This window comes from Peromyscus maniculatus, chromosome 7 (genome assembly GCF_049852395.1).
Source record: "Peromyscus maniculatus bairdii isolate BWxNUB_F1_BW_parent chromosome 7, HU_Pman_BW_mat_3.1, whole genome shotgun sequence".
Taxonomy (NCBI): domain Eukaryota; kingdom Metazoa; phylum Chordata; class Mammalia; order Rodentia; family Cricetidae; genus Peromyscus; species Peromyscus maniculatus.
Genome location: NC_134858.1, coordinates 18,135,680 through 18,163,558, shown reverse-complemented (window position 1 = coordinate 18,163,558; position 27,879 = coordinate 18,135,680). Strand labels below are relative to the sequence as shown.

General features: G+C 45.6%; 1 protein-coding gene across 1 annotated transcript in view; it reads right to left on the bottom strand.

The window, feature by feature from the left end:
• Window positions 1–15,013: 15,013 nt before the first annotated feature.
• The window catches only part of LOC102915787 (uncharacterized), a 29,034-nt gene continuing 16,168 nt past the window's right edge, over window positions 15,014–27,879 (bottom strand). The window contains exons 1-4 of the mRNA XM_006982369.4: window positions 23,246–23,362; window positions 20,789–20,915; window positions 20,520–20,580; window positions 15,014–17,449 (exon numbers count right to left, since the gene is read on the bottom strand). Coding sequence (XP_006982431.3) covers window positions 15,718–17,449; window positions 20,520–20,580; window positions 20,789–20,915; window positions 23,246–23,248 — 1,923 coding nt within the window. The 5' untranslated portion in view covers window positions 23,249–23,362 and the 3' untranslated portion in view covers window positions 15,014–15,717. Of the gene's footprint in view, window positions 17,450–20,519; window positions 20,581–20,788; window positions 20,916–23,245 lie in introns of the transcript that reaches the window.

Genomic DNA, 27,879 nt, shown 5'->3' with positions numbered 1-27,879 from the left:
GCTTGCATGAAGGCTTGTGCACCATGTGTGTCCTGGTGTCCTGGATCAGACAGAGCATCAGCTCCCCTGGAACTGGAGTTACAGACATTTGTGACACACAGTGTAGATCTAAGAATCAAATGCAGGTCCTCTGGAAGAGCAGCCTATGCTCTTAAAAATCCTGAGCCACCCTGTTGCAGATCACCCTCTGGAGCAATGGAAGGATCTTTCTACTAGCATGTGGAGGAGACCCGATCTAGTGTTGGTGTGGCCCCGGAGTTTGGTTTGTCTTTCCTCAGGACAATGAGGTTCCTCTTTGGATTCCTGAGCACTGAACGTGCCCTGTGGCTGCTGCTGAAGCCCAACATGACAGAGACCTAATGGGTCTTCATGAAAAAAAAATCTACCCTTCTGATGCCAATGGAGATTGAGAGCCCAATATGGTCAGCTTTGGCAAGCATTAATGTAAGCCTAGGAACTGTAGCCATGAGATTGGATTCTCCAAAAGAGCTGCCAGCTAAAGTCATGCTGGGATCAATAAAAACGGGCCTTGGCGGTTCGTGTTCCTGGAGTTGTATCCATGCCAGTGGATGTCCACACAATCCAGAAGAGAATTTGACATTGCTGCTGCTGTTGTTGCTGTTATAACAATGGCGCACACCGCTGCTACTGTTTCTGGGATTACCATTTCATAATTGCTTACTACAGCTAGCACAGTGGAGACCCTGGCAACAAAAGTAGCTACCACAGTTAGTTAATCTTTCATTCTATTTGGCATGATAAATTTAATTCAGTAGTTATATACATTTCGATTGGCTTTGAAAATTATAAATTTATAAACTCAAGTTCCAGTTGCTTTTGGGATACTATCTTACAAGGACTCCAACATACAGTATGGCTCATTAAGGAAGGGAATGGCTCAGTTACCTTTAGCCTACTGGCTATGGGTGAGATAGGACCTCTGTTGGTCTTTTCTATATCGAACACACAGATTGCAAGCCCAGTGCCACTTTGAGATCTTTGGCAGCAATTAACCATGCAGCTCACACACGATTGAGCCAGTATGATAATAAGTATTCAGAGACGGGTAATATGGGGGGGGGCCCGCTCACCAACCTAAGACAGAGCACCTGTGTGGCCTGGGCAGGCATCTCCATGACGAGTAAGGTGACCTGCTGATGTCCCACGCAAACCAAGTCAGAAGCTCATTTTTTAATAAAAGGGGGACCTGCAGAGCCCTGGCCCCCGTTTTGGGTAACTGTTGCCTTGCTTGCGGACCTTGACCTTGATATCCTCCCAATGCTAATTCCCTGCCAGGTTCCACCCTCCTGAATGCTTAAGGGAAGTTCCTTGTCTGTGTATCCTGAATAATGGACGTTAACAGCTTAGATGCAAGATTGTAAAACATCAGTAGCGAACTTCTGCCTCCGGGGTCCTCCCATTGTGCTCTAAGCCTGTATTTAACCTCCTACCCCCTTCAAGAAATGACATTCGACATTTTAAATATATATATATTTGAATATATATATATTTGAATGAATTCAAATATATATATTTGAATGAATACTGCGAATGTAATCTATGAATACCACAAATGTGATTAATATCATGAGTGTAAGTATTGAATATCATGAGTGTAATTTAAAAAAAAAAAAAACCTGAGCCACAGCTCCAGCCCCAGACAGATTCCTTTAGTCCGAGGCCCACTTGGTCTACATAGGAATTCCAAGCCAGCTGAGGCTGTATAGTGAGACCCTCAAAATAAATTAATTAAAACTGAACAAGAAAATAATCAATCAATTTTTTAAAAGTAATCGGCAAACTATCGGGAAGTGGGTCTCGCTCATGAGGTTATGGAGCTTGGATGGGCTCATGCAAGGAGCTCAGCATCCAGTGAGCTGATATTTGGAAAGCGCACATCAAAACCAACGTGGTGTGGTCACATACCTAGTATAGTGACTAAATCCAAAGTCCGAAACCACCAAGTGCTAACAATCACACAGCACAGAAACCCCCACTGTTGGTGTGACCCAAAAAACACTTTAGAAGACAGCCTGGCAAGCTCTTACAACAAGAAACATGGCCTTATAACACAGCAAGGTATTTGCCTAAATGAGTTGAGAATTCTCTCCCTAAGGTGAGACTACGCAAATAATCAGTTTGACAATGTAGCATAAAGGTCACAGGGCTGACAATGGCGTTGATTCGGAAAAGGTAAACTGAGGCATGAGAACATTGGGAAAAGGCATCGAGTACTCAAAAAAAAAAAAAAAAAACCACGTGGGAGGCCAGGCATGGTGGCACACATCTTTAATCGAAGCTCTCATGAGGCAGAGACAGGAGGATCTCTGTGAGTTCAAGGACAGCCTGGTCTACAGAGTGCGTTCCAGGCCAGCTAGGGATGTGTAGAGAGACCATGCTGTCTCCAAGTAAATAAACAGAGGGGAAGCGAACTCCACCGAGGAGAGGCTGAGGACACCGGCGACCGCGGCTCTCCCCTCCGCGAACCCACAGAAGCAGGTGTGCAGATGCGCGTGGTCCGAGCGGCCAGACCGAGCTGGGAACAGCAGCACCACGGAATCCTCGAGGACGCGGGCTGCACCGCGGGCTGCACCGAGCTGGGAACAGCAGCACCACGGAATCCTCGAGGACGCGGGCTGCACCGCGGAGCTGAGGCCAGGTGGCCCGGACCTGCCCTCCCAGTTCCTCCGGGTTCCGCCGCGAACTCACCAGTTCTGGTTTACTGGGCGTCCCGGAGTCCGCGGAGGACGCCCGGATCCGTTCGCACAAGGTGAAGGCTGCTGCGCAGAGGTCAGGGAGAGAGCGCAGTGCGCACAATCGCGCGCCCTCACGCACGCCCACCCGGCTTGTCACTCACCTGCCTTGAGAGGCGCCGATTGGGCGGGTGCGGTGGCCCCGCCCACTATAGACCACCCAGCTCGGGCCGAATTTCTGGCCGCTTTGCAGCTGGCGCTGGAGTCATTTTTCCTTCATCAGAACTCGACACCCCATTCCCACGCCCGCAGCACACACTCGGAATCCTTATGAACGGCGACAGTGTCCGCAGAGAATCCCAGACTCCACTGTCGCACGGATGGCAGGCACTCCAGCCAGTGGAGCCAAGGCGTCCAGCCGAACAGTGGGGCCCCATGTCTTCAGAGGCCGGAAATTTTCCGTAATTCCGGGGCCTCTTTTGGACCTTCCCTGTTTATTAGCACAGACGTTTAAAAGTGGCCTCATATGCGCAACAGGGTCGAGCTGCATTTTCGTTCTGGGGGAGCAGCACTCAGTGACTCCCACTATCCTTCCACCCTGTGCTCTCCTCTTGTTTTTTGTTTTTGCGTTGCTGGGCGTAGAACCCAGGGCCTTGCACTGGCCAGGCACTTGGTCTGTCCCTGAGCAATGACCCAGCTGTGGAAGGAAGTATCTAGTCAGTAATTTCTGAATCCTTAGGAAACTTGGAAACTTGCTGGGTAAGATCCTGAGTCCAATGGATTCCTCCTAAAAGTGGTAGGAGGCTCCATACAAAAGGTCTGTATGTGGACAGAAATCTTACTGTACTAAGAAGCTGGGTCACAGTTCCTTATGCTTGTCTCTTGGAAGCTGTTTGCTGGGCTGTAACACACAGGCTCACTGATCCCTCCTTCAGTGTGTACAGTTAGTTAGTTCACTTACACTTGCCGCCGTCACCACGATTTTAGAACTTCACTATCTTCCTGGCTCCTTCTTCCAAACTCTAGACAGCATGCTTCTATTTTATCTTCGTACAGACTTTCCTCTTTGGGGTCTTGATATGAAGGGAACCACACCATTGTGGTCTCTTGCTTACGATTTCTTTTAAATTTTTAATTATGGTGCTGTGGTGGTTTGAATAGGAACGGCCCCCATGGGCTGACACATTTGAAAGCTTGGTCATCAGGAAGTGGCACTACTTGAGAAGCATTAGGAGGTGTGGCCTTGTTGGAATGGGTGTGGCCTTTTTAGAGGAAGTGTGTCACTGGGGGGTGGGCTTTGTGGTTTCAGAAGCCCAAGCCAGGCCCAGTGACTCTCTCTCTTTGTGCTGCCTGGGGATCCAGATGTAGAACTCTCAGCAACTCCAGCACCATGTCTGCCATTCTCCCAACCATAATGACAATGGACTAAACCTCTGAAACTAAGCAAGCTCCAAGAAAATGCTTTCTTTTATAGGAGTTGCTTTGGTCATGGTGTCTCTTCACAGCAGTAAACAAACACTGACTAAGACAGTGGGGTACATAGGTGCACGTGAGTGTGGAGGTCAAAAGTGTGCTTTGGAGATCCTTGAGTTGGACTTAACAGATGGTTGTGAGCCACCTAATGGGGGTCCTGGGAACAGAACTCTGGTCTTCTGCAAGAACAGTGTCTGCCCTTAAACTGCTGAGCCATGTCTCCAGCCCTAATCATCTGTAATCTGGTAACTGGCTTTATTCACCAAGCAGTTTTCTCAGAGGATATCTGTAGTGTAGCAGGTTATCATGTCATTATTTTCCATGATAGATAACTTCTGCTCTATGGCACTGTATACTTACTAATTCATCATCAGTTAATACATTGGCTTTGTATCTTCTTTTGTGTATTATGAATAGAGATGCTATTACTCTTCAAATATGAAGTTTTCTATGGATATACATATATAATCATGTGTTCTCTTGAGTCCAGGATTCCATGACTAGTCTAGGCAACATGACTAAATCTTGTCCCTTGACAGAAAGAGAAATGATTTAAAGTGTGTGTGTATGTGTGTGTGTGTGTGTGTGTGTCTGTCTGTCTGTGTGTGTGTGTATGCACGCGCATGCATGTGCGTGTGAGGAAGAGGGAGAGTGTTAGGAACATAAATGAAACCATTTTATGTAATTTAAAAACCATATATGTGACTTGGAATAATGTGATGCCTAAGCTTGCCACCGGGAGGCCCTGGGAAGAGCTAGGAAGCCCCAGACATGCCCCCTGAAGCTCAGGTCAAGCCATGCCCAGGACAGGCTTGATGATAAGCTGCTGAACCAACTCCAAGGTGGTGGTGGTGTGCCTGTGAACAGCCCCGAGTGCTGAGCCCTGAGAGTGCGAAGCAGCTGCCCAGTGAAGTGATACAGAGATCGGAACTTCCGGAATGGTCTCCAGGATGGCACCACCGCTCCCGACACAGCTTCTCTAGCCTCTTCGTTGATACCTATCAGTGAAGAACTGAGACTCTGTGTGTGGCCCTGGCCTCAGTGACCTTTGCCAGAGCTGCTGCCGGGCCCACACTCCTGTCAGCCTAGTCTAGCCTCGGCTATCAAGGACCTGCTGGACCTCCACCAGTGCCATCCTCCCAGCCTGCCACTGCTGCTGAAGGATTTCATATCGGATTCCACAGGGCAAGCCTGCAAGCTTCCAAAGGGTCCTCACTGGAAAAGATTCCCCAGGGGAACCCAGCAGCAGCATCTTCTGCCTAATCAACTGTCTCCTACTTGGTGGATGTCTGTCTGACTTCTATATTAGTATGGTATTATAAAGAATATTTGTATCGATAAACCAAGCATATTCAAAAGACAAAGCTTGTGGAGATATCCTACGTGCCAAGCCTTCACAGCCCACTGCCCATGCTCTCTTCAGAGAGGGCCAGGAGACAGAGGGGGTGGGCGGGAGAATCAGTCTAAGCTTAAAAATAACCACGATGGCCCTCCCCTCATTAACCTGACTGGGGTTCCCAGGGTTTAGGTTATCTCAATTCTTACTATGATTACCAGTGATTCAATTCAGCTCACCTCAAAGTATCTGTTCCCTATGTAGAATGATCTTGTTATAGAGTTCAAGACCACTGGGAAAAGACCACAGACTCAATTCAGATTATTATTTCTGCTAGCAGGGCATCCGTCTCTAAGCCAAATCAGAAATATTCCCCCTGAAGCCCATGGGGGAATTGTTTTTAAAGGAGACCACTGTTGTGCCCAGATCGTAACCCCCAGAGAGACCACCAAGGACGAGCATACCAGAATGCAAAAGCAAGGTTCACTTCTGCTGCAAGTCATGACAGGGAACTCATCTCAAGCCATCTCAAGTGAGGCAGAGAAGAGTTCCTCTTTCTTGGGGAAGTTAGTTTTTATAGGCAAAACCCATACAATTTCTTAGAGGGGAGGGGGTTAGTACGGATCCATCCTTGATTGGTCCAGTTTTTCCTGGGCCTGGACTTTATCTTATTCTAGCTTATCTGTTTGCCCTGTCAGGAGTTTTACAACTCCTCTCTGGGGTCTGGTCATGTTATCTCCGGAGAGGGGCATCTCGTGGTTAATTGGTTACCATCAGACATCCTGACTCTGTTCTTTTGAGTTCCTGGGGCTGGCACCATCATTTCTGGGGACCTGAAACTGGCCTGGGTCTATCTATATTGAGATATCTTTGTCTAAGGCCCCTTTTTTGAGACAATAGAGTGAGGGTCTTGTTGTGCCTAGATCACAGTCCCCAAAGCCGCCACTGGAGACTTTAGGTACAGAATGCAAAAGCAAGGTGTTTTCTAAGTTTACAAGCCTCCAGAGAGGCTTGGCAGGGAGGCTCATTCCAAATCTCTCACTCACAGCAGGGAGGTTGGAAGGAGTGCTCCCCTTTCTTTGTGAGGCTAGTTCTTAAAGGCACAGACCATATAATTTATTTTAACCCGCCTCTCTTTTTAGTCTTTTGGTTGAATATCCTGACTGTGTTTTCCAAAGTCCCTGTAGCAGATACAGCCACCTGGGGAAAAGGGGTCTAAGTTCTTATCTACACTTAGGAATCCTGGTTTAAGCTTCTCTTTGTCTGTGGGGGATAGAGTGGGGGGTTTTTACTGAGGTATCACAACCACCACAATGACTCCACTTCTGCAGAATTTATAGATACACGAGGAATTGCCTGACTCCCTCAGCCACGTGAAGTATCAGCCCCTTCCCCACCCAGGCACAGCAATAAGCGTGTTTACTGAAGCCAGAGTGAGCGGTTCATCATTTCACAACAGTTACACAGTTTTGTAATTGTGGGGGGCAAGGGGTCAGAGCTTTCAGGAGTTCACGCCAGAGGCCAATGGCTACTAAAGCCATGCCTGGAACAGAATGGTTTCCTTAGCCTAAACAATCCACACTTTCAGTTTGTTTTTTTCTTTGTTTGGATGGTGGCGGTTGTTACTGTTGTTCTTTTGAGATATCGACAAATGACCTGTTGTAAACCTGTTACACTCAGCCACAATTGAGAACAGAGCTAGTTCAGAACGCCTTGGGCCCTGAGGGCACAGGTCTGGGCAAAGCTGTTTGTCAGAGGTGTCTGGGCAATCAGATGGTGAAGTCCAGATCCAGTGGGAAGAACCAGCAGCAGCGGGCAGTCCAACAGCTCACCGGCCAGCCTCCGGCCTCCCTTCTTCCTGCCGCTGCAGCCTCCGTGGACGCAAGAGCTAGTGTGCACAAGTGTGCTTGTACCTGCCTCATCCCTTTTACACACTCACTTCTTCCTCCACTTTGTTCCCACAGCTCAGGGGTATCAAAGAAAACCGTGCTAAGACTGAGAGACGGTTCTGGTTTTGAACAAGCTCACTTATTAAGCATGTAGCAAGCAAAAAATAAAGAACACTACCACTGTTCTAGAGGCGGTGGGACCTGGGAGAATGGAGCCAATGAATGAGCTGGACCAAAGTCTCTGCAATAGCCACCTGATTCAGAGCATCAGACAGTTTATACTCTGAGGGTTAAGAAGAGTCACCTGAGTAAAGTGCACAACTACAAGGACAGGCTGCATGTGGTGGACAAGCCGCACGAGGCAAAATATGTTTCCCATAGAGGCATACAAACAAATCACAACAGCCAGTAGAAATGAATAGTCTGAAGTGAACTCACTCCTATCTGCTACACCTGGGACGACTGTGAAACACATTCCAAGAACAATTCTGTGTTTTGAAGAAAGTGAGGTCACAAGACTCTTGTCTTGTTTTCTTGGGGTTTTCCCATAAGCACTTAGAATTCTCCTCTCATGACTCCATTCTTACACCATGTTCTGACGGATAGATAGACAGATGACAGATAGATAGACAGATGACAGATAGATAGATAGATAGATAGATAGATAGATGATAGACAGATGATAGATAGATAGACAGATGATAGATAGATGATAGATAGATAGACAGATGATAGATAGATAGATAGATAGATAGATAGATAGATAGATAGATAGATAGATAGATAGATAGATGGATAGGTAGGTAGGTAGATAGGGTAGATAGATAGGTAGATAGATAGACAGATGATAGATAGATAGGTAGATAGATAGATAGAAAGATAGATAGATAGATAGATAGATAGATAGATAGATAGATAGATAGATAGGTAGGTAGGTAGGTAGATAGATAGATAGATAGATAGATAGATAGATAGATAGATAGATAGATAGATAGATAGATAGACAGATGATAGATAGATAGATAGATAGATAGATAGATAGATAGATAGATAGATAGATAGATAGATAGATAGATAGACAGACAGGAAATCATCATCAAACTGTGTGCCTGCAACATCTGGAGGAAATCAGTGGGACAGGGTTAGATAACTCAGCAGGTAAAGGAGAAATCAACTCCTGCACATTGTCCTCTGACTTGCATGTGCACACCATGGTAAACACATGTACATGTGCATACACAATAAATGAATGCAATTTTTAAATTTAAAAAGGATGGGAGGGGGAAGGAAGCAGGAACTGGGGAAGCCCCCTTGCAGCAACCAGCTGGAGTTCCCAATTGAGAGTCCTGGCAGAGCAGAGAGTTCCTCTCCAGTGAGGCTCCCAGTCAGCTGTCCCCACACAGGCATGTTTATGTTATGGACAGACAGTATCTAGGTCTTAGGTTTCAGGAAGGTGCTGGGCAGTCCTGGAATGGTTCGCTGGCCAGCTGCTCTCCGGGGCACACTGTCTTCACTGGCTCACTGATGCTCCTGTTTTCAAGGGCAGTGTTTTCCTCCTGGACTGTTTCGCTGCTCTCCTCTCTTTCTTATCACTGTTAGGGGGCTAGCCCGGCCCGGGACAGGGAGTTTGGAAGGACACTTAAATACACAGGCTGGAGTCTAGGACAGGGGGGCTTTCCGTGCCCCCACAGTCTGAGGTCAACAAGCACCAGCAGCAGACGGCAACTCATCAATATAATTTAAATTACACCATCCAACACAGGGAATTCTGTCTCATATCACTGAGTAATAATGAATTTACCTGCAAAAGCCTAAGTTGCCCCCCAAACCCTTTTGTATTAATTATCCTCTTCCTAATGTAGTCGATTCACTTATGGTCTGTACCTGTTATATTCCTATAACTCATAGCACGGCTCTCCTTGAGGACAGGCATGATCCGTTAAATTTTATTATGGATTAGAAATTGGTTGGGGGCTGCATGATCATTCATTAAGTAAAGGTGCTTGCCACCAAATCTTATAACCTGAGTTTGATCCTCCAGACCTACATGGTAGGAGGAAAGAACCAACTCTGGCAAGTTGTTTTCTGACCTATACACACACACAGAGGCAAATACATAAATACATAAAATTTTTATTTGTTTTATGAAAAATAACACAAGTAAGCAGTAATATAATAAAATACAATGTTGTATAAACACATTAATATTGCTTAGCTTGGAAAATTTACAATCTGAAAATGTATAAGTGCAATAAAGAAATTTAGTATATCCTTAAAGGAAAGGAGAAGGATAACACTTGAGTTTACAGTAGAGATTATCTGGGAATGGTTAATGAAGTGCTTTTGGGAAAGCTCTAGAAACACTTAGACAAAAAGCAGCATGCAGTTTTTAATCCCAAACCATAACACATACCTGAAAACACTCTGAGGTGGTGAGAGAACAGTGGCAGGAACGGCTCATCTCACAAGCTCATGCTGGAGCAGGAGGAGCTGAGTTTAAATTCACGTGGCAGAGCTGGCTGGCTGGACGAGGTTGGTGGGCACTGTGTCCATGCTCTGGGGGATGGGATCAGAAGACTAGACTGCCTGCTGGTCACGGGACACTGACCATTGAAGCCCCCAGGGAGGCAAATTTTCATCCTGGGCAAAATTTCATCCTCTAAGAAGGCTAATGGGGTCCTTCCTCAGTGTCTTCAGGCATGACGGTCGTGCAGGGCTGTGTGGGTCTCACATCGGGACTGTGCAGACCCCATGTGGAGAAATGTTCCCTAACCTGGAGTTAGGGGGGCTCATATGTGCCTCGCTGGTGTGGTGTGTGGGATGGGATGGAGAACATCAGCTTCTCCCTCAAGCAGGTGTCTTGAGGCGAACTACAAGATCTCACCTTAGGCCCAATGTATCTGCATGCTTGGTCAGCTATTACTGAAGGTGAGTGCCAGTTTGGATGAATTGATCTCATTCACTCACAAGTTGGGGCTCAATCAGATCCCATAGCCACAGGGCTGTGGGGCCATTACAATCATTTACACACTCATTCATCATTTGTTCAGAGGTTATACATTCCTATTTTGAATTCCTAATCCGCCTATTTCTCCGGAGACCAATATCAATGTCATCTTTGAATCCCATGTAGACTTCAAAAGCTGTCTCCTCTGGGGTGATCAAACCAGCTGCTTGGCTCTGCCTGCCTATCGTCCCAGGGTCCTTACCTGGTCTAAAGGTCCACACTAGTCTTGTCTTCTTCAACCCGGAGACTCTGGTCCTGAGTCTCACAGTCCCCTTGGCCACTGGAAAGGAACCTCAGGATACCACCAGGAACACACACTTCTCAGTTCAGAAGACCTCAGGTGGCCTGAGAGGTCCAGAAGTGGCAGCCCCTCTCAACCAACTGGGTGCTGGAGGACTCCAGAAATGCTGTGGGAATCTTTCTGGAATAAGCACTCTGACCCCAATTAAAATGGAAGAGAAGAGATGTTATCAGTGGCCTGAAGCCAGGATGCTCCTGAAAGGTGTGCAGAGGTCACTGGACAACTCTGGACTTGGTTCTCTCCTACCTTTACATGGGTTCCAGGAACTGAAATCAAGTTACCAGGCTTGCCTGATAAGCACCTTTATCCACTAATCCATCTCATCAGCCCAACAAGAATTTTTGTTGTTTTTGTTTGTTTTACTGTAAACATGGTATATAATTCCATTTGTGAGTTTTTCTCAGAAATATACAAGCTCACACATAAAGTACGTGCCGGCAAGATTAAACTCAAAAGGTCACATGTTTGGCTTAGAGCCAGTGAAAGATTTAAACCAGTTCCAAGGGAGTTAGGGTTCTTTCTCCTGTCTCTTTAATTATTCTGTCCTTTTGGGGGGTGCAGGGAGGTGGCTTTTCAGGACAGGGTTTTTCTATGTTGGTTCCCTGCCTGTCCTGGAACTCCCTCTGTAGACCAGGCTGGCCTGGAACTCAAAGATCTGCCTGCCTCTGCCTCCTGAGTGTTAGGGTTAAAGGTGTGTGCCACCATGCTTGGCCCTTCCTGTCTTCCTATCCTGCCTCAAAACTTTCAAAACAAAAGTTCAAGGTCACCCCCCTTGCTACACAGGGAGTTTGAGGCCAATCTGTGCTACATGAGAACCTGTCCCCCAAAAGAAAATGTTACTTCAAGGTAAAACATAGTGACTGGAATTTTAAGCATCAGTTTGAAGAGTTGGTACCTTTTTACTTCTCTAACGATGAGACTAGAACCCTGTGCCTCCCATATGCTAGGCAGATACCACTCATCTCCATCTCCAGTCATGAGTGTACTCTGAATTGGCAGGCAAAGCGTCAGGAAAATGAGGTCGAAGCAAGTATTCCTAGAGTTCCAGCACAGTTTTCAAGGTGCACAGATGAGGACTAAGAACCTGACAGATGTTCCTTTACACTCCCCCTGAGGCATCTGGTGCAAGTGGACAAACAATGGTCTGATGAGGAACCATAACACCTGAGTTGTAGAAAACAAGCTGTGGGCTGAGGCTGAAGCTCAGTTGGTAGAGGGCTTGCCTGGCATACATGAAGCCCTGGGTTCAATCCCCAGCACCGCATAAACAGATGCAGTCCCCGTAATGCCAGCACTCAGGAGGTGGAAGGCAGAGGGGAGGATTAGAACACCAAGCTTAGGCTGGAGAGATGGCTCACCAATTAGGAGTGTGCTTGCCCTCCTACAGAGGCCTGGAGTTCAGTTCCCAGCACTGTAGTCAGCTGGCTCACACTGCCTGCACTCCAGTTTCAGGGGCTCCAACACCCTCTTCTAGCCTCTGGACACCTGCACACATGTACAAACACACATAAGTGAAACGTTTTAAAGACATTCAAGAGCTGGGCAGTGGTGGTGCATGCCTTTAGTCCCAGCACTCAGGAGGCAGAGCCAGGTGAATCTCCGAGAGTTCATGGCCAGCCTGGGCTACAGAGCATGATCCAGAACAGGCACCAAAACTACACAGAGAAACCCTGTCTGAGATCCTGTCTTTAAAAAAGCCAAAATGTCATCCATACTAGCACAGCCCCAGAAAGCCATTTACAACTCTAGATCATGCTATCATAGGTCTTGCTTTCTAACACAAAGTCTATCATACAAATACAGCCAGAAGAAATGACAAGTAAGGATCAAAACATAAAACAGGGCCTACAAGATGGTTCAGTGGACAAAAAGTGTTTATTGTATGTAGTGACTGAATAGGTATGGCCCCCATGGATTCATCGGCTTGGATGCCTGGCCTATAGAGTGGCCACTACTAGGAAGTGTAACCTTGGAGTAGATGTGGCCTTGTTGGAGGTGTGTCACTGTGGGTGGGTGGGCTTTGAGGTCTTATATACATGTTCATGTTACGCCCAGTGTGAGACAGTTCACTTCCTGTTGCCTACAGATCAAGATGTAGAACTCTCAGCTCCTTCTCCAGCATCACATCTGCCTGAATGCTGCCCACCAGGATGATAATGGACTGAACCTCTGAACTGTAAGCCAGCCCCAACTAAATGTGTTCCTTTATAACAGTTGCCATGGCCATGGTGTCTCTTCACAGCCACAGAACACTGACTAAGACACATTACAAGCCTGGTGATCGCAGTTCAGTCCCTAGATACCATGCTGGGAGGAGAGAACCAGTTTCCAAAAGTTGTTCTCTGACCACATGTAAACCAATGCCAGCATGCACCTACACTCACAAACGCACATTGCTCTATGTGTGTGTACCGTATTAATTTTTAAATGATTAAAACATAGTGCTGCACACCTTTAATCCCAATCCGTGGGAAGCAAAAGCAGGCAGATCTCTAGGAGTTCAACCTGGTCTGCATAGTGAGTCGCAGGGCTACAGGGCAGCCAGGGCTGCACGATGAGACTGTCTCCAAAAAAAAATAGCAAGGTAAGAATGTGACTCGGTGGTACAGCACTCGTCCAGCATGTGAAGGACATAGGTTCCATCCTCAGCTCCACAAAACAAGCAATAAAAATGATTTAAAAAAAAAACCACAAAGTTCCACAACTGAGATAGTATGACATAAACTTGGCATACTCACAGATTTATGGCAAGTAATTATCACAGAAGACAGTAAGATTCTTTCCTGCCTCAAATAAGCTTCTTTGGATCAGAATAAATAACGTAGGCATGATGGTGCATGCTCATAATCCCAGGATTTGGGATTCTAAGGCAGAAGGATTACAGATTTGAGGGCATTTATGTTAGATAAAGACATTTATATCCTCCACAAAAAATAAAAAATAAAAAACCTTAAATAAATAATAAAAAAAGATTGGAAGAGTATCATGGATGGAGTAGAGCGCCACCCACGGGTTACGAGGAGGCACTGCAGTTGCAGAGGACTGAGTCAGGTTCCCAGCACCATGTAAGGCAGCTTACACGGTTCTATCTCTCCTGCTAGGGATCCAAAACCTTGTTCTGGACTCCGTGGGCACCCCCACTCATGTGCACACCCCATACACACACACAAACTTAAAATAATAAAAAAATATTTTTGTTTGTTTTTCAAGACAGGGTTTCTCTGTGTAGCTTTGGAGTCTTTTCTGGAACTCACTCTGTAGGCCATGCTGGCCTCGAACTCACAAAGATCTGCCTGCCTCTGCCTCCCAAGTGCTGGGATTAAAAACGTGCACCACCAACCGCCCGTTAAAATAAATCTTTTTTTTTTTTTTTAGATTTATTTATTTATTATGTATAAAGTGTTCTGCCTGCATGTCTGCAGGCCAGAAGAGGGCACCAGATCTCATTACAGGTGGTTGTGAGCCACCATGCGGTTGCTGGGAATTGAACTCAGGACCTCTGGAAGAGCAATCAGTGCTCTTAACCTCTGAGCCACCTCTCCAGCCCAATAAATCATTTTTTAAAAGAAAACATATAAGCCGGGCGGTGGTGGCGCACGCCTTTAATCCCAGCACTCGGGAGGCAGAAGCAGGCAGATCTCTGTGAGTTCGAGGCCAGCCTGGGCTACCAAGTGAGTTCCAGGAAAGGCGCAAAGCTACACAGAGAAACCCTGTCTCGAAAAACCAAAAAAAAAAAAAAAAAAAAAAAAAAAAGAAAACATATAATGGATAAAAGGAAGATCTAGGACACAAGAGGAAAATTCACATCAATAACTAAATTGATACCTTTTAATAGCCCATTACAGAAAATTTTTTTTTTTTTTTTTTTTTTTGGTTTTTCGAGACAGGGTTTCTCTGTGTAGCTTTGCGCCTTTCCTGGAGCTCACTTGGTAGCCCAGGCTGGCCTCGAACTCACAGAGATCCGCCTGGCTCTGCCTCCCGAGTGCTGGGATTAAAGGCGTGCGCCACCACCGCCCGGCTACAGAAAAAATTTTAAACAAAAATTATGAAAAAATTTCGTATTAGTGATACAGTTCCCTTCACTGATGATTCCAAAAGACTTCAAAAAGGAAAGGGAAAATTAGAGTAACAGGTTTAATAAAAAACACTACTTATAAAGCTAGACATAGTGGTGTACACCTTTAATCCCAGATCTCTGAGTTCAAGGCTAGCTTGGTCTACAGAATGAGTTCCAGGCCAGCCAGGGCTACAGAGAAACCCTGTCACAAAAAAAAAAAAAAAAAAAAAAAAACCAAAAAAAAAAAACTACTTATTAAATTTGTGTACTATTGTTTACTGAGGGCTTACAGAATTGTCTAACCTCAATGTTCATATGCATAAGTAACAGAAATCCATAGTCTAGAGTCATACTTTTAAGAATGAGCAACTGACAAAAACAATTACATTTCTTTCATATTATGACTTTTCTAAAATATACATATACTAACTTGCATGGAAATTTCCAATGTTATCTATACTTATAGGACTCCTTTCCAGTGGTTGTCTTCAAGAGCTCACTGTTTCACAAGCGAGTATCATGTGAGCACTCGATGAAATGGGACATTAACCATTAGTTTTCACTTTTGTAAGGGTTCTATACAGTGAACCTCTTCATATGTTTGTGAGGCTATAGACTACTGATGGTTTTCCCACAATGCTTGCATTCATTAAGCTGCTCTGGACTACAGCTTGTGGTTTCCAGATAACTGAGCAACTGAAGGCTTTTACACATTAGCTAATGTAGAGTGTTTTTCTTCTATATGTTTATGTGGCCTCACTAAGTTGCATGACCACTGACCCATCACCTACAGTCACAGGGATTTTTATTAGTCTGAGTTGTTTCCTGGGATTCACATGTAGAGAACTGAAAGGTTTTCCACATTTTTATTTTATTCACAAGGTTTTGCTAAGAGTCTTTTTATATCATCAAAGGATAATGGGACACTGGAGGTTTTATCACATGATTTGCATTTAAAGAATCATTGTCCATTATGGGTTCTTCCATGTATTCTAAAGGAACGAGAACACTTGAATGCTTTCCCACACTGTTGACATTCATAAGGTTTCTCTCCAGTGTGAGTTCTTTCATGGATCCGAAAAGAACGGGAGCAACTGAAGGCCTTGTTACACTGTTGACACTCATAGGGCTTCGCTCCAGTGTGAGTTCTTTCATGTATTCGTACAGAGCTGGAACAGCTGAAGGCCTTACCACACTGTTTACATTCATATGGTTTTTCACCAGTATGTGTTCTTTCATGTATTCGAATGGAACTGGAACAGCTGAAGGCTTTCCCACATTGCTTACATTCATAAGGCTTCTCTCCAGTGTGAGTTCTTTCATGCATTCTAAAAGAACTGGAACAGCTGAAGGCTTTCCCACACTGCTTACATTCATAAGGCTTCTCTCCTGTGTGAATCCTTTCATGCATCCGAAAAGAACTGGAAAAACTAAAGGCCTTACCACATTGTTTACATTCATAGGGTTTCTCTCCAGTATGAATTCGCTCATGCATTCGAAAGGAACTGGAACAACTAAAGGCCTTACCACACTGTTTACACTCATAGGGCTTCTCTCCAGTGTGAGTCCTTTCATGTATTCGAACAGAACTGGAACAGCTGAAGGCTTTCCCACACTGTTTACATTCATGGGGTTTCTCACCAGTGTGAGTTCTTCCATGCATTCGAAAAGAACTAGAACAACTGAAGGCCTTCCCACACTGCTTACATTCATAGGGTTTCTCTCCAGTGTGTGTTCGCTCATGAATTTGAAATGAGCTGGGACAATCGAAGGCTTTCCCACACTCTTGACATTTATAAGGCCCATTTCCAGTGTGCATTATCATATGTCTTCGAAAGCTTGGAAGAGAAATGAATGCTTTCCCACATTCCTTACAATCATAAGGTTTCTCTCCAGTGTGAATTCTTTCATGTTTGCGAAAGGAACTGGGAAAACTAAAGGCTTTGCCACATTTTCTACATTTATATGGTTTTTCTCCAGTGTGAATCCTTTCATGACTTTGAAAAGATGTGGGACAACTGAGAGCTTTTCCACACTGTTGACATTGATAAGGTTTTTCTCCAGTGTGGGTCCTTTCATGGATTTGAAAAGTTTGATAATATCTGAAAGCTTTTTCACATTGTTTACATTTGTAGGGTTTCTCTCCAGAGTGAGTTCTTTCATGGTTTCGAAAGGAACTGGGATGGCTGAAAGTCTTCCCACATTCTTTACAGTGATAGGGTTTTTCACCTGTGTGCATTCTCATGTGTCCTCGATAGGTGGTATGATAAATGAAGGCTTTGCCACATTCCTTACACTCATAGGGTTTCTCTCCAGTGTGCGTTCTTTCATGTATCTGGAAGGAACTGGGCCAACTGAAAGCTTTCCCACATTGTTGACATTTATACGGTTTCTCTCCAGTGTGAGTCCTTTCATGTATTCGAAAGGAACTTCGAAAGTTGAATGTTTTCCCACATTCTTTACATTCATATGACTTTTCTCCGTGTTTGTGATTCTCATACTGTTTGTGTTCGGTATGAGATTTCATATGCCTTTTAAGAGATGAATGACACATGTAAACTTTTCTGCACACACTGCATTCATAGGGTTTTACTCCAGGAAGAGTTTTCTTGTTCTGTTTAAGAACTGGAACCTGGATGAAGGTTTCCCTACATGGACTTTTCCATTCACAGGGTCTCTGTTCTACATGAGCTCTGTGAAGAATGAGAATTATATTATCAGTGGTTTCTTTATTAATGATTTCATAATCAAAGGTTAAGGATCTCATAAACATTGACATACTTTTTCAGTTTTCAGGTGGCATGTATATGAGTCCTTTGAAAGAGTTTAACCATAGCCACTATCAAAACCATGATATCAGGGCTGGAGAGATGGCTCAGCAGTTAAGAGTACTTGTAATTTTAACCCCAAAAAATTCTGTTAAAAAGTTGAAACAGCCTTCCCACAGTCCCTTCATTGTGTTCTCATCCATGGCCCCCTTTGTTTAACAACAGTTACTGTTTGAATGTGACCTGTTTGGCTACAGAACCTCCCAACTATGAAGCAAAAGCTTGGCTGCACTAGACATTGAGTGTGAAATGGAATATGCACACATAGAACCCTGTGCCTTAGAAGAGGAACAGGAAGTGCTCTAGGGAAATGAAAATTTTATCAAAGTACAAATTTCCCAGATTAGGGCCCTATCTCGCCCTAGCGGGGCAGGGCAGAGCTGGGAAAGCTTGGGCTGTATGAGTTATTTGGTCTCTGCTCAACTGGTAGGGTAATGTCCTGAAGCCCAGCTGGACATTCCAAGCTAATGAGGAACTCCAGCAAGGTTTAGCCGTCAGGAGTACCAGTGGGAAGTAGCTTACAGGTTCTTTGCAGGATTCTCCACTTGTTTTGCTGTAGGGAGCTGTAAGGAAGACCCAAATCTATGCCATGGTGAGTGTGGGGGCCACTGTCCCCAGACCAAGAAGAGAAGGTTGGCTGAGCTGTCAAAGCTGCTTGGTCTGGGATGGACCATGAGCCAGACTGAGGTTCTGTTGGTCCCTGTGGTGACCTGGGCAGTGTCCATTGGCCTCAGAATTTGTTGGGAGTGGATTTCCTGGGGAGGGGTAGCTCTGCCATCCTGGCATGGAGGACTATGAGCTTGTAATATCACTGTCCAGTGTGCACACACAGGCTTTGCTTCTGTTGTGCAGTGGGAAGACAGACTGGAAAACTGAAGGTCTGGTTTCTAGAAGTTCTGAATGTCATGATCCACTTTCAGGTATGTCTTACACACGTTACATAGCTGAGAAACTAGTAGAAAGGAGGTGATGGGCATCGTCCTCCAGCAATCCATGATTAGAATGTTTTCATCCTTCTGCTACTGCCAGCCACCATGGTGTGATTCTGTGAGGCCCAGCTCCAGGGCACAAAGGAGTTTCTGAGCTGTGGAGGTATCCCATGTTTGCATGGTGTATGGCAGGGGAATGAGGCAGATGCCACACATCTTGTGACATAACCCATGTGGCAGGAAGCAGACATTAAATTATTTTTCAACACTGTTTTGTGATTGGGCATCGTTGGGGCTGGGTTTGCCTGAAACCACAAGCAACACGGGGGAGGGAGAGAGCTGTAGGCTCTGGAGGAGATCGCCTCCATTTGCAGTGAGCTCTGGAGGAGATCACCTCCATTTGCAGTGAGTTCTGAAGGAGATCACCTCCATTTGCAGAGTGAGCTCTGGAGGAGATCACCTCCATTTGCAGAGTGAGCTCTGGAAGAGATCGCCTCCATTTGCAAAGTGAGCTCTGGAGCTTGGGGCCTATCTGGAGGAAACACCCAGAATTGGAGAGAGTCAGAAAGTTAACAACTGAAGGGGTCACTTTGAGTTAATTTTGTGTGACTTGTGCAACCAGTGTTTATTTAATTTCTGTACACATAGAATCATTGGTAGCTTACAGGTTTTTTTCCTGGCTGAGTTCCTTTTTGTCTTTTGAATAAAAGTTGATACTATTTTTTAAAAAAAGAATGCTTGTTGCTCTTTCAGATGACTGAGATTCTGTTCCCAGCACCCATGTGATAGCTCACAACTGCCTGTAACTCCAGATCTAAGAATCCAGCACCCTCTTCTAACCTCTGCAGGTACTAGACATGCACATGGTACAAATATATGGAAGCAAAACATTCATATACATAAAACAAGTACATCTAAAAAATGTAAGTGATATTCAAAATGTGTAGTTTCTTTTTCGTCTGCTTTAATGTGCAGTTTCTTAATACTGTTTCAAGTGAGTTATTCTTTGAATATTGCACAGCTATGTCATTTTTAAAAGTTCTTGGTGAGAAGCTGGAGAGAGATCTCAGCAGTTAAGAGCACTGGCTGCTCTTACAGAGGACCCAAGTTTAGTTCCCAACACCCACATCAGGTGGCTCATAACCACCTCCAGCTCTCCAGGAAATCTGATGCCCTCTGGCTTCTGTAGGTAGCTGCACTCATGTGTGCATATCCATACAGAGACATATAAATTAAAACAAATAAATCTTAAAAAAAGAGAAAGAAAACAGTGTCATAATCTTGGGGGCTTGAGGGCTAGAGAGATGTCACAGCAGTTAAGGACACTTGCTGTTCTTCCAGAGCTCCTGAGTTTGGTTCCCAGCATCCACCCACAGTGGACAACCCACAACTGCCTCTAACTGGGTGACCCAACATCCTCTTCTGGCCTCCTCAGGCCATGCACAAATGTATACAAACTCAGACACAAATAATTTAAAATAAATACTTAAAATTTTAAATATTTGTGTGCACCTGCTTGCCTGTATGTGTAACATGTAAGTGCAGTGCCCATGGAAGCCAGAAGAGGGCATCATATCTCTTGGAGTTGGATTTACTGGAGGTTGTGAACTACTTGATTTGGGTGCTGAGAATTGAACCCAGGTCCTTCACAAGAGCAAAAAATACCTTTAACCCCTCAGTCATCCCTCCAGCATCAAAAATAATGTTTTTAAAAAGTCTTCATGAGCCGGGCGGTGGTGGCGCACGCCTTTAATCCCAGCACTCGGGAGGCAGAGGCAGGCGAATCTCTGTGAGTTCGAGGCCAGCCTGGGCTACCAAGTGAGTTCCAGGAAAGGCGCAAAGCTACACAGAGAAACCCTGTCTCGAAAAACCAAAAAAAAAAAAAAAAGTCTTCATGAAAGTTTTCTAAAAATAAATAAGCAGGAAATTGGGTTCTTGGTGTTGTTTCCCACAACATACTAAGACTCCTTCATGGGACTACAGTTTCTTTTATGAGTACAACTCACCTTATATTTCTTCCCTGGGTTTCGTACTCATCCCCAATGCTCTGGTCTTCCCAATTTTCCCCTAAGGGGGGGGGGGGGGGAACAAGAGAGAAAAAAAACTACAAATGACAGAAAAATTCACAGATTCTAGGTCCGTGGTGAACCATGATACCCTTGCATAGCTGCTTACCTAACTATTCTTTTTTACATGCTGAATACTGAAATCTCATTAATGAGCAAGGAATATTTGCTTTCTAATAATCTAGGTTTAAAGATAATTTTATTCTTACCAATGGAAGCCAAGTTAGTGAAGGTCTCCTGCATCACATCTCTGTACAGTTTCTTCTGAGACGGGTCCAGCAGAGCCCACTCCTCATGGCTGAAGTTCACAGCCACATCCTCGAAAGCCACCGAGTCCTAAAACATCCCATGTATTTAAATGTAAAGAAGGACGTGAGATTGGCACACTCCCTCATAAAGAAGTCCACACGATTCTGTGTTCTCCAGACATACTTCTATAACACGTCCAGCCAAGGCTCGCTGCTCTCCCGCAATCAGACTGCACACCTCCCCTTGAATGGAGTGCCTCTCACCATCCTGAGCAAGGAGAGAGGCTTGAGAAGCTGCCACACCTGGACCTGCCTTTCCTCTGAAGACACCCTTTCTACCATGAGCGGCTACCTGTTGCAATCTCCTCCCAGCGCTCTCTGCACCCTGGACACACTTCTTCCTTCCTTAGAGTTTATATATGTTGTATTGATAAAGCATTTGTGTGTTGGGGGGAACATGAAAAAAAAAAAAAAAAAGACCTGTGTTTGGATCATGAATGAAATAAAGAAGTGACTGCTCCAAGGTATGGTTGAGGGGGGTTTATTTATTTATTTATTTTTGGTTTTTCAAGACAGGGTTTCTCTCTGTAGATTTTGTGCCTGTCCTGGATCTTTCTCTGAAGACCAGGCTGGCCTCTAACTCACAGAGATCTGCCTGGCTCGGCCTCCCAAGTGCGCCGCCACCACCACCACCGCCCGGCCCTAGACTAGGGAGGTTTATTGTAGATATGAGGAAGGGCATAGCTAGAGGCATCTGGAAGGTCGAGACTGAACCTGACCATGGGGGCAGGGGTGGGGGCAGAGCCAGAAAGGAGGAGAAGAGAGAGGGAGCAAAAAGAATACCTGGGAACCCAGAGACCAAGAGGCAAAGGGGCGTAGCCAATGGCTGAGGTTAAATAGGAATCAGAAGCCTGGGAAGGGGCCTAGCCCAATCCCTGGGCTAGAGAGTTTAGGGCAAGAGGCAGGGTATGCCAACCAGAATGACCCTGTAACAGGGAGTTGCTGGGAGACTGGCTGCCAGGGTCCGCTTTGACAGGTAAAATAAGCTTCTCAGTTAGGCATCTGTCCTGAGTCTGACACTTAACAAATCCTAGCACCCACATCAGGCAACTCAGACTGCCTGTAATTCCAGCCCTCTTCTGACATACAAGGGCACACGAACACGCGCACACACGTACACATACACACATACACACACACACACACACACACACACACACACACACACACAGCATACACTCAACACAGACACACACATTAAAAAAGAATCTCTATTTTTTTTTTTTTTTCTTTTTTAGACAAGGTTTTTCTATGTAACCCTGACTGTCCTAGAACTCACTCGGAAGACCAGTTTGGCCACTAAAGAGATCCGCCTGCCTCTACCTCCGAATTCCAGAATCAAAGGCCTTCGTCAACCACCGCCCAGTGGGGCAAAAAAAATTTTTTTTAATTGTCACAGTAACATCGACACGTCTCACCAAGTAGGGGCGCTTTTGACCAAACCTGACCACCTCAGTTCGATCCCTCGGGAGAGCCCAATGCAGCAAACTGTCCTCTGGCTTCCACACATTGGCTCTGACAGCACCCGTCCCCCTTCACAATAAGTAAATAATTTCAAAAAGAGGATCAAAAATCTTGGGAAAGAAAAAAAAAAGTAAAGATAGTTCATTTGTTCTAAAATTATAATGAAAACACTGCCTCTGGCTGGAACCACTGGTGACAGCTGACAGAAGACGCAATCAAATGGAGGGGAGATTGCCATTTGAAAACCTGGGGTTTAGGGAGAGCCAAGAGAGAAGCACGGAGTCGTGCATTCGGGACCCTGCCGCCCACAATTCTGGAAAACTTAAGGGAAACAGGTCCCCTTATTCGGGGAGCAAGGACGGGCTGGGAACCCGCTTGACTCAGCACCTGAGCCCGGAGTCACCACATTGGATTAGCAGTGCGGGACAGAGCGGGTCGGAGCCTAGAGGAGCTGGGGCTGGGTGGGCAGAGAGGAGAGCCAGGCAGAGCCGAGCCGGGCAGAGCCGAGCTGGGCACAGCCGAGCCGGGCGGGGCAGAGCAGAGCCGAACAGAGCCGGGCAGAGCCGAGCGGGGCAGAGCCGAGCCGGGCAGAGCCGAGCCGAGCCGAGCCGAGCGGGGCAGAGCAGAGCCGAACAGAGCCGGGCAGAGCCGAGCAGGGCCAGGCAGAGCCGAGCGGGGCAGAGCCGAGCAGGGCCGGGCAGAGCCGAGAGGAGCCGAGCGGAGCCGAGCGGAGCCGGACAGGGCCGAGCCGCGCCGAACCAGGCCGAACCAGGCGGGCCACTCGCGCAGACTCCAAAGCTGAAGCGGAGGCCGGGTCCCGTCGCCCCCGGCTGCGTCGGGTGACAACTGCCCTTCCCCGTCCCTCCCCGTCCTCGGCCCGCGGGCCTCACCTACCATATCCCGGCGTCCTCCCAGGCTCCCGCCTCCCGCGCCGAGCCCCGGGTGCGAACATGAATGAGGAGTGATGGGCCTTAGCGGTCCCCTCGCCCTCCGCCCTGTGGCTCCCACGCCTGACGCCGGCGTCTCTAATTGGACGGCCGGCGCGGACACGCCCCTTCGCCTGAATGACAGCTGAGCGCCGAGATGCTCCCGGAGCCGCCCTGCCAGGGCTGCCGCCTAGTAGGCGTTTTAACGAGGATTGACTCTGGGACCACGGCCTGTTCTTTGGTGTTCGTCGCAGCTCCAGCCGAATGAAGGGACGTAAGCGGGCGCAGGAAACTCCACATTTGCTTTCTAGATAAAGCGAGAGCCACTTTGTCCAAAGCAAGGGGCCAGGCCAAAGCAGAAACAGAATAAACAGGGTCGGCCAGGTGACTCAGCAGGGAAGACACTTACCCGGAGCCTGACAATCTGGCCACATGACCGGAGACTCCCGAGAGGTGTCCTTCACACACACACACACACACTTCGCGTGCTTTTTATTTGTTTTAATCCTGAAATGAGGAGATTCTACTGATGGCCTCTCAAGCTTATCCCGAGCCCCGAATTTACAAAGAGATGCTTCAAAGTGAACGCACCATATTTAAATTTGAACATTTAAAAGTGCCCTCAACAAGCCTTAAGAAACGACTCCGTGGTTAAAAGCGCTGGCTGCTTTTTCAGAGGACCCGGGTTCAGTTCCCAGCACTCACTCACGTGCCTGCTCCTAACTCCAACTTCATGGCATCCAGTGCCCTCTTCTGGCCTCCGTGGGCACTGCAAGCACATGGTGCACCAACATACGACCATACAAGCAAAGCACTTGTACACATGAAAATAAAGATTATTCTATGTGGTGATACATACCTTTTAATCCCAGCACTCAGGAGCCAGAGGATTTCTGTAAATTCAAAGCCAGTCTAATCTGTGTAGAGGGTTATAGGCCAGAAAAGTCCACAGCATGAAACCCTGTCTCAAAACTTAAATTTGAAAAATTGAACTGGAGAGGTGGCTCAGTTAAGTCCTGCTCTTGCAGAGGACCTGTCTTTGGCTTCTAGCACCGACGTGGTGACTCACTACAGTCTATTACTCCAGTTCCAGGGGATTATTGCACACTGAGTTGTGGGGATCCGTGAACCTAAGTCCCTGTTCAGGGCACCATCTGTGGGAGGCCAGCTTCCATCTTTTAAAGGATTCCTATGAGGAGAGAGGAATAAGAATTTTTTAGATAGAAAAATAGTGGAGAGGAGACAGACAGAAACACAGGATAGCTTTGGGAGGACCTGGATCAAAATCCACCAGCCCCCCTGGCTCTTCAAAAGGGCTTTTTATAACAATGCCAAGGGGCAGGGCAAAAGACCTCCCCCATGCGTGGTCAAAGCACACCACGCAGCCAAGTGTAGACCCTTCCAAACACCTGGTAACCACGCTGCTGGTCCAGTCATCCCCTTATGCAGCCCTGCTGGGTAAAGCAAGCTCAGATCTCACTAGGAAACCTCTGTGGGTCTCCACACTAAATAACTAAATCCTTATCTTAAATGTTGGTGGACTCAGGATATGGTTCAGTGATAGACCACATCTCTAGCATGAAGAGCTGCGTTTGCCTCCTTAGCACATCAAATCAATTTTTTTAAATGACCTCAAAATAAACAAATTTAATTTAAAACTGACCACAACACATATAAATATGGTCACTTGAAAGTAACCTCACAGGCTGGGCCTGGTCTACAAAGTGAGTTCCCGGCCAGCTGGGGCTGTCTAGGGTGCAACTGTGCGTGAGAGGGCAGAGAGAAAAGGCAGGAGAGCCTTGTGGGGTACAAGGGAGTTGGCTGAGGCAGGAAGAGGCCTGTAAGTCAGGACAGCCTGGGAATCAGACTGGGCGTTGGCTTTGTGTCTTTGATGGTTGCTGGCCTGTTGGAGTTTATAGGGAACTAGATGCCCCCCACTGCCAGACTCATCTCACAAGATTTCTGAGGAATGCTGATTTTAGGCCGTTGGTTATCTGCTAGCAATCCTTCTGTTTAATTGGTCAGAGTTCAGCCTGAGCTGAGCCCAGACTGTTAGTTAGGTCTCTGACATTTTGGGGTCCATTTTGGACCTAACAGAGACCCTGTCCAAACAGAAAAGAAAAAGTCTCCTGTTGTACTGACTGAGCTAGCCAGGTACATTTATTAGCTATTAAGTAAATTAAGATAAAGACTAGGTCTTGGGGGCTGGAGAGATGGCTCAGCAGTTAAGAACACTGGCTGTTCTTCCAGAGGTCCTGAGTTCAATGCCCAGCAATCACACTGTGGCTCTCAATCATCTATAATGGGATCTGATGCCCTTTCCTAGCATACAGGCATACAGGCAAACAGAGAATAAATAAATAAATAAATAAATAAATAAATAAATAAATAAATAAATAAATAAATAAATAAAATTTAAATAAATTAAATAAATGGCCATTAAAAAAAGACTAGGTCTGAAGAATCCTGAGACACCAGTTAGCAGTGTTCAGATCAGTCTTAACCTTGCTTGATTTGCAAATATAAGCAAAACTTAACTTGTACTACTTATTTCTTGAAGACTTTACAAATTTTACAGATTAGCTGTATTCATGCATATGTGTGTGCCTGTGTGACTTTCCATATGTCTGTGTAATTTGGTGTGCACCACATACACACAGTTCTCTCAGAGGCCAGAGGCATCGGATCCCTTGGGAATGGAGTTACAGATTGTTGCAGCCATTTGAGGTGAATGTTGGGAACTGAACCCAGGTACTCTCCTAACCACTGAGACATCCCTCCAGTCCCTATTTTTATTTTTGAGATACAGCCTCAGTATGAAGCCCTAACTAGCCTGAAACTCATTGTATGGATCAGCCTGGCCTCAAACTCAGAGATCTCCCTGCCTCTGCCTCCAGAGTGTTGAGATTAAAGGTGTGTAGCATCACACCTAGAGAATAGGCACTATATAAAAATAATAAATACTGTAGCATTGACTGGATATACATGCGACTCCATTGTATCCTTTAGTATCCCTGAATCCTTTACTTTAATCAGATGAACTACATGAACAACCTGAACTCCCACTCATGTCCAGGTTGTTCATGTAGATCTCAGCCATTTCTCCGTCATGCTTGGCTCAGTCTGGGAGGAGAGGACTGGACCTGCCTGAACTGAGTCTACCAGGTCAATCTCAGTCCTCGGGGGAGGCTTTGCCCTGGAGGAGGTAGGAATAGGGGGTGGGCTGGGGGGAAGGGGAGGGGGGCAGGAGGGGGGAGAACAAGGGAATCCGTGGCTGATATGTAGAACTGAATGGTATTGTAAAATAAAATAAAAGGAAAAAAAAGAAATATCAAAGCAAAGAAACAAACAAACAATAAAATAAAAGGTTTTAACTTTAACACAGTAAGACTATATACAATAAGAATAATTATCCAGTAAAGATTACATTCACAATGTACTGAATTCCAATTCATTTATGTCTGGTAAATTTAAAGAAAATGCTCCATAATCTATCCTCTCTTAGTAAATTCAAAATTTTATACCTAATTTACTTTCTATCATATCTAAGGAAAACTGCAACTATAACTATCTAATCTTCAACTCCATCAAAGGCCCAGAAGGATATAGTATTATTTAAGTAAACAAAAAGTGCATTGCAAACGATTTTCAAAAACTCTAGAAATGACAGAGATATCAGACTGCTTGGCCAGTCACCCAGAGTCCCTCTGCAACGTTGGGGCATCCATCTTAAGCCTACAGGCCCATAGTATCTGGCAGACTTTTCAATGAAGAAGAAAATTTAAAAGACTATCCTGCCTATACTGGCAAAGTTTGTCAGTCACTTTCCTCTGTGTCCTGAAAAATGTCTGGCAGTTTCTTCTGTGAAGTGGGAACCCCGAAGGCCCATCCTGCCTTGTTTTGGCAAAGTTCAGTGGTCACTTTCCTGTGGTCTTGCATGTCCAGTTTATGCAACATACTGTCAATCAGTCCAGGTAAGAGCAGCTTCTTGCCCACATTAAAAGCAAACTCCATTAGGAGTTTCTTCAGTGCCCATCATCTCTGAAGTAAATGGTGCTGCCAGGAGCAGATGTGTCTCATTATCACAAAAAGCCCTAAGGTAACAAAACATTTTAAATGCCATATTCTGTGGTCTTTGAAAGGTTTGAAGACCATCTATCTATCTAAAATATCTCTATATGATCTGGAAAGCACACCTAACATATCTACAATTTTGATTGTTAAGTGACTAACCACTAACACATGTTTCCTGATTATCTTATATAGTTTATAATAATAGCTTTCAAAAACTAGAATTTTTAAACCTTACACTTTAAAATGAACTGCATAGGTATAATACCTTAAACAAGACTAGAAACATATATACAGTGTTAACAAAAATAGCTTTAAATTTGTATGAATATACTACATTCCCCTAAATGATAACAAACATCCATAACCCACCAAATAACCAAAACCCCACAACCCAACTCTTGGGAATGTGGATGTTATATTCTCCAAACTGCTTCTTGCTGTCTATGGACAAAGTACCTTTAGGGTCCCAGAGAGAAAATTTGAGAGAATGGCCAAGTCCTGGGAAGATCAGCTACAATCTTTGTTGAT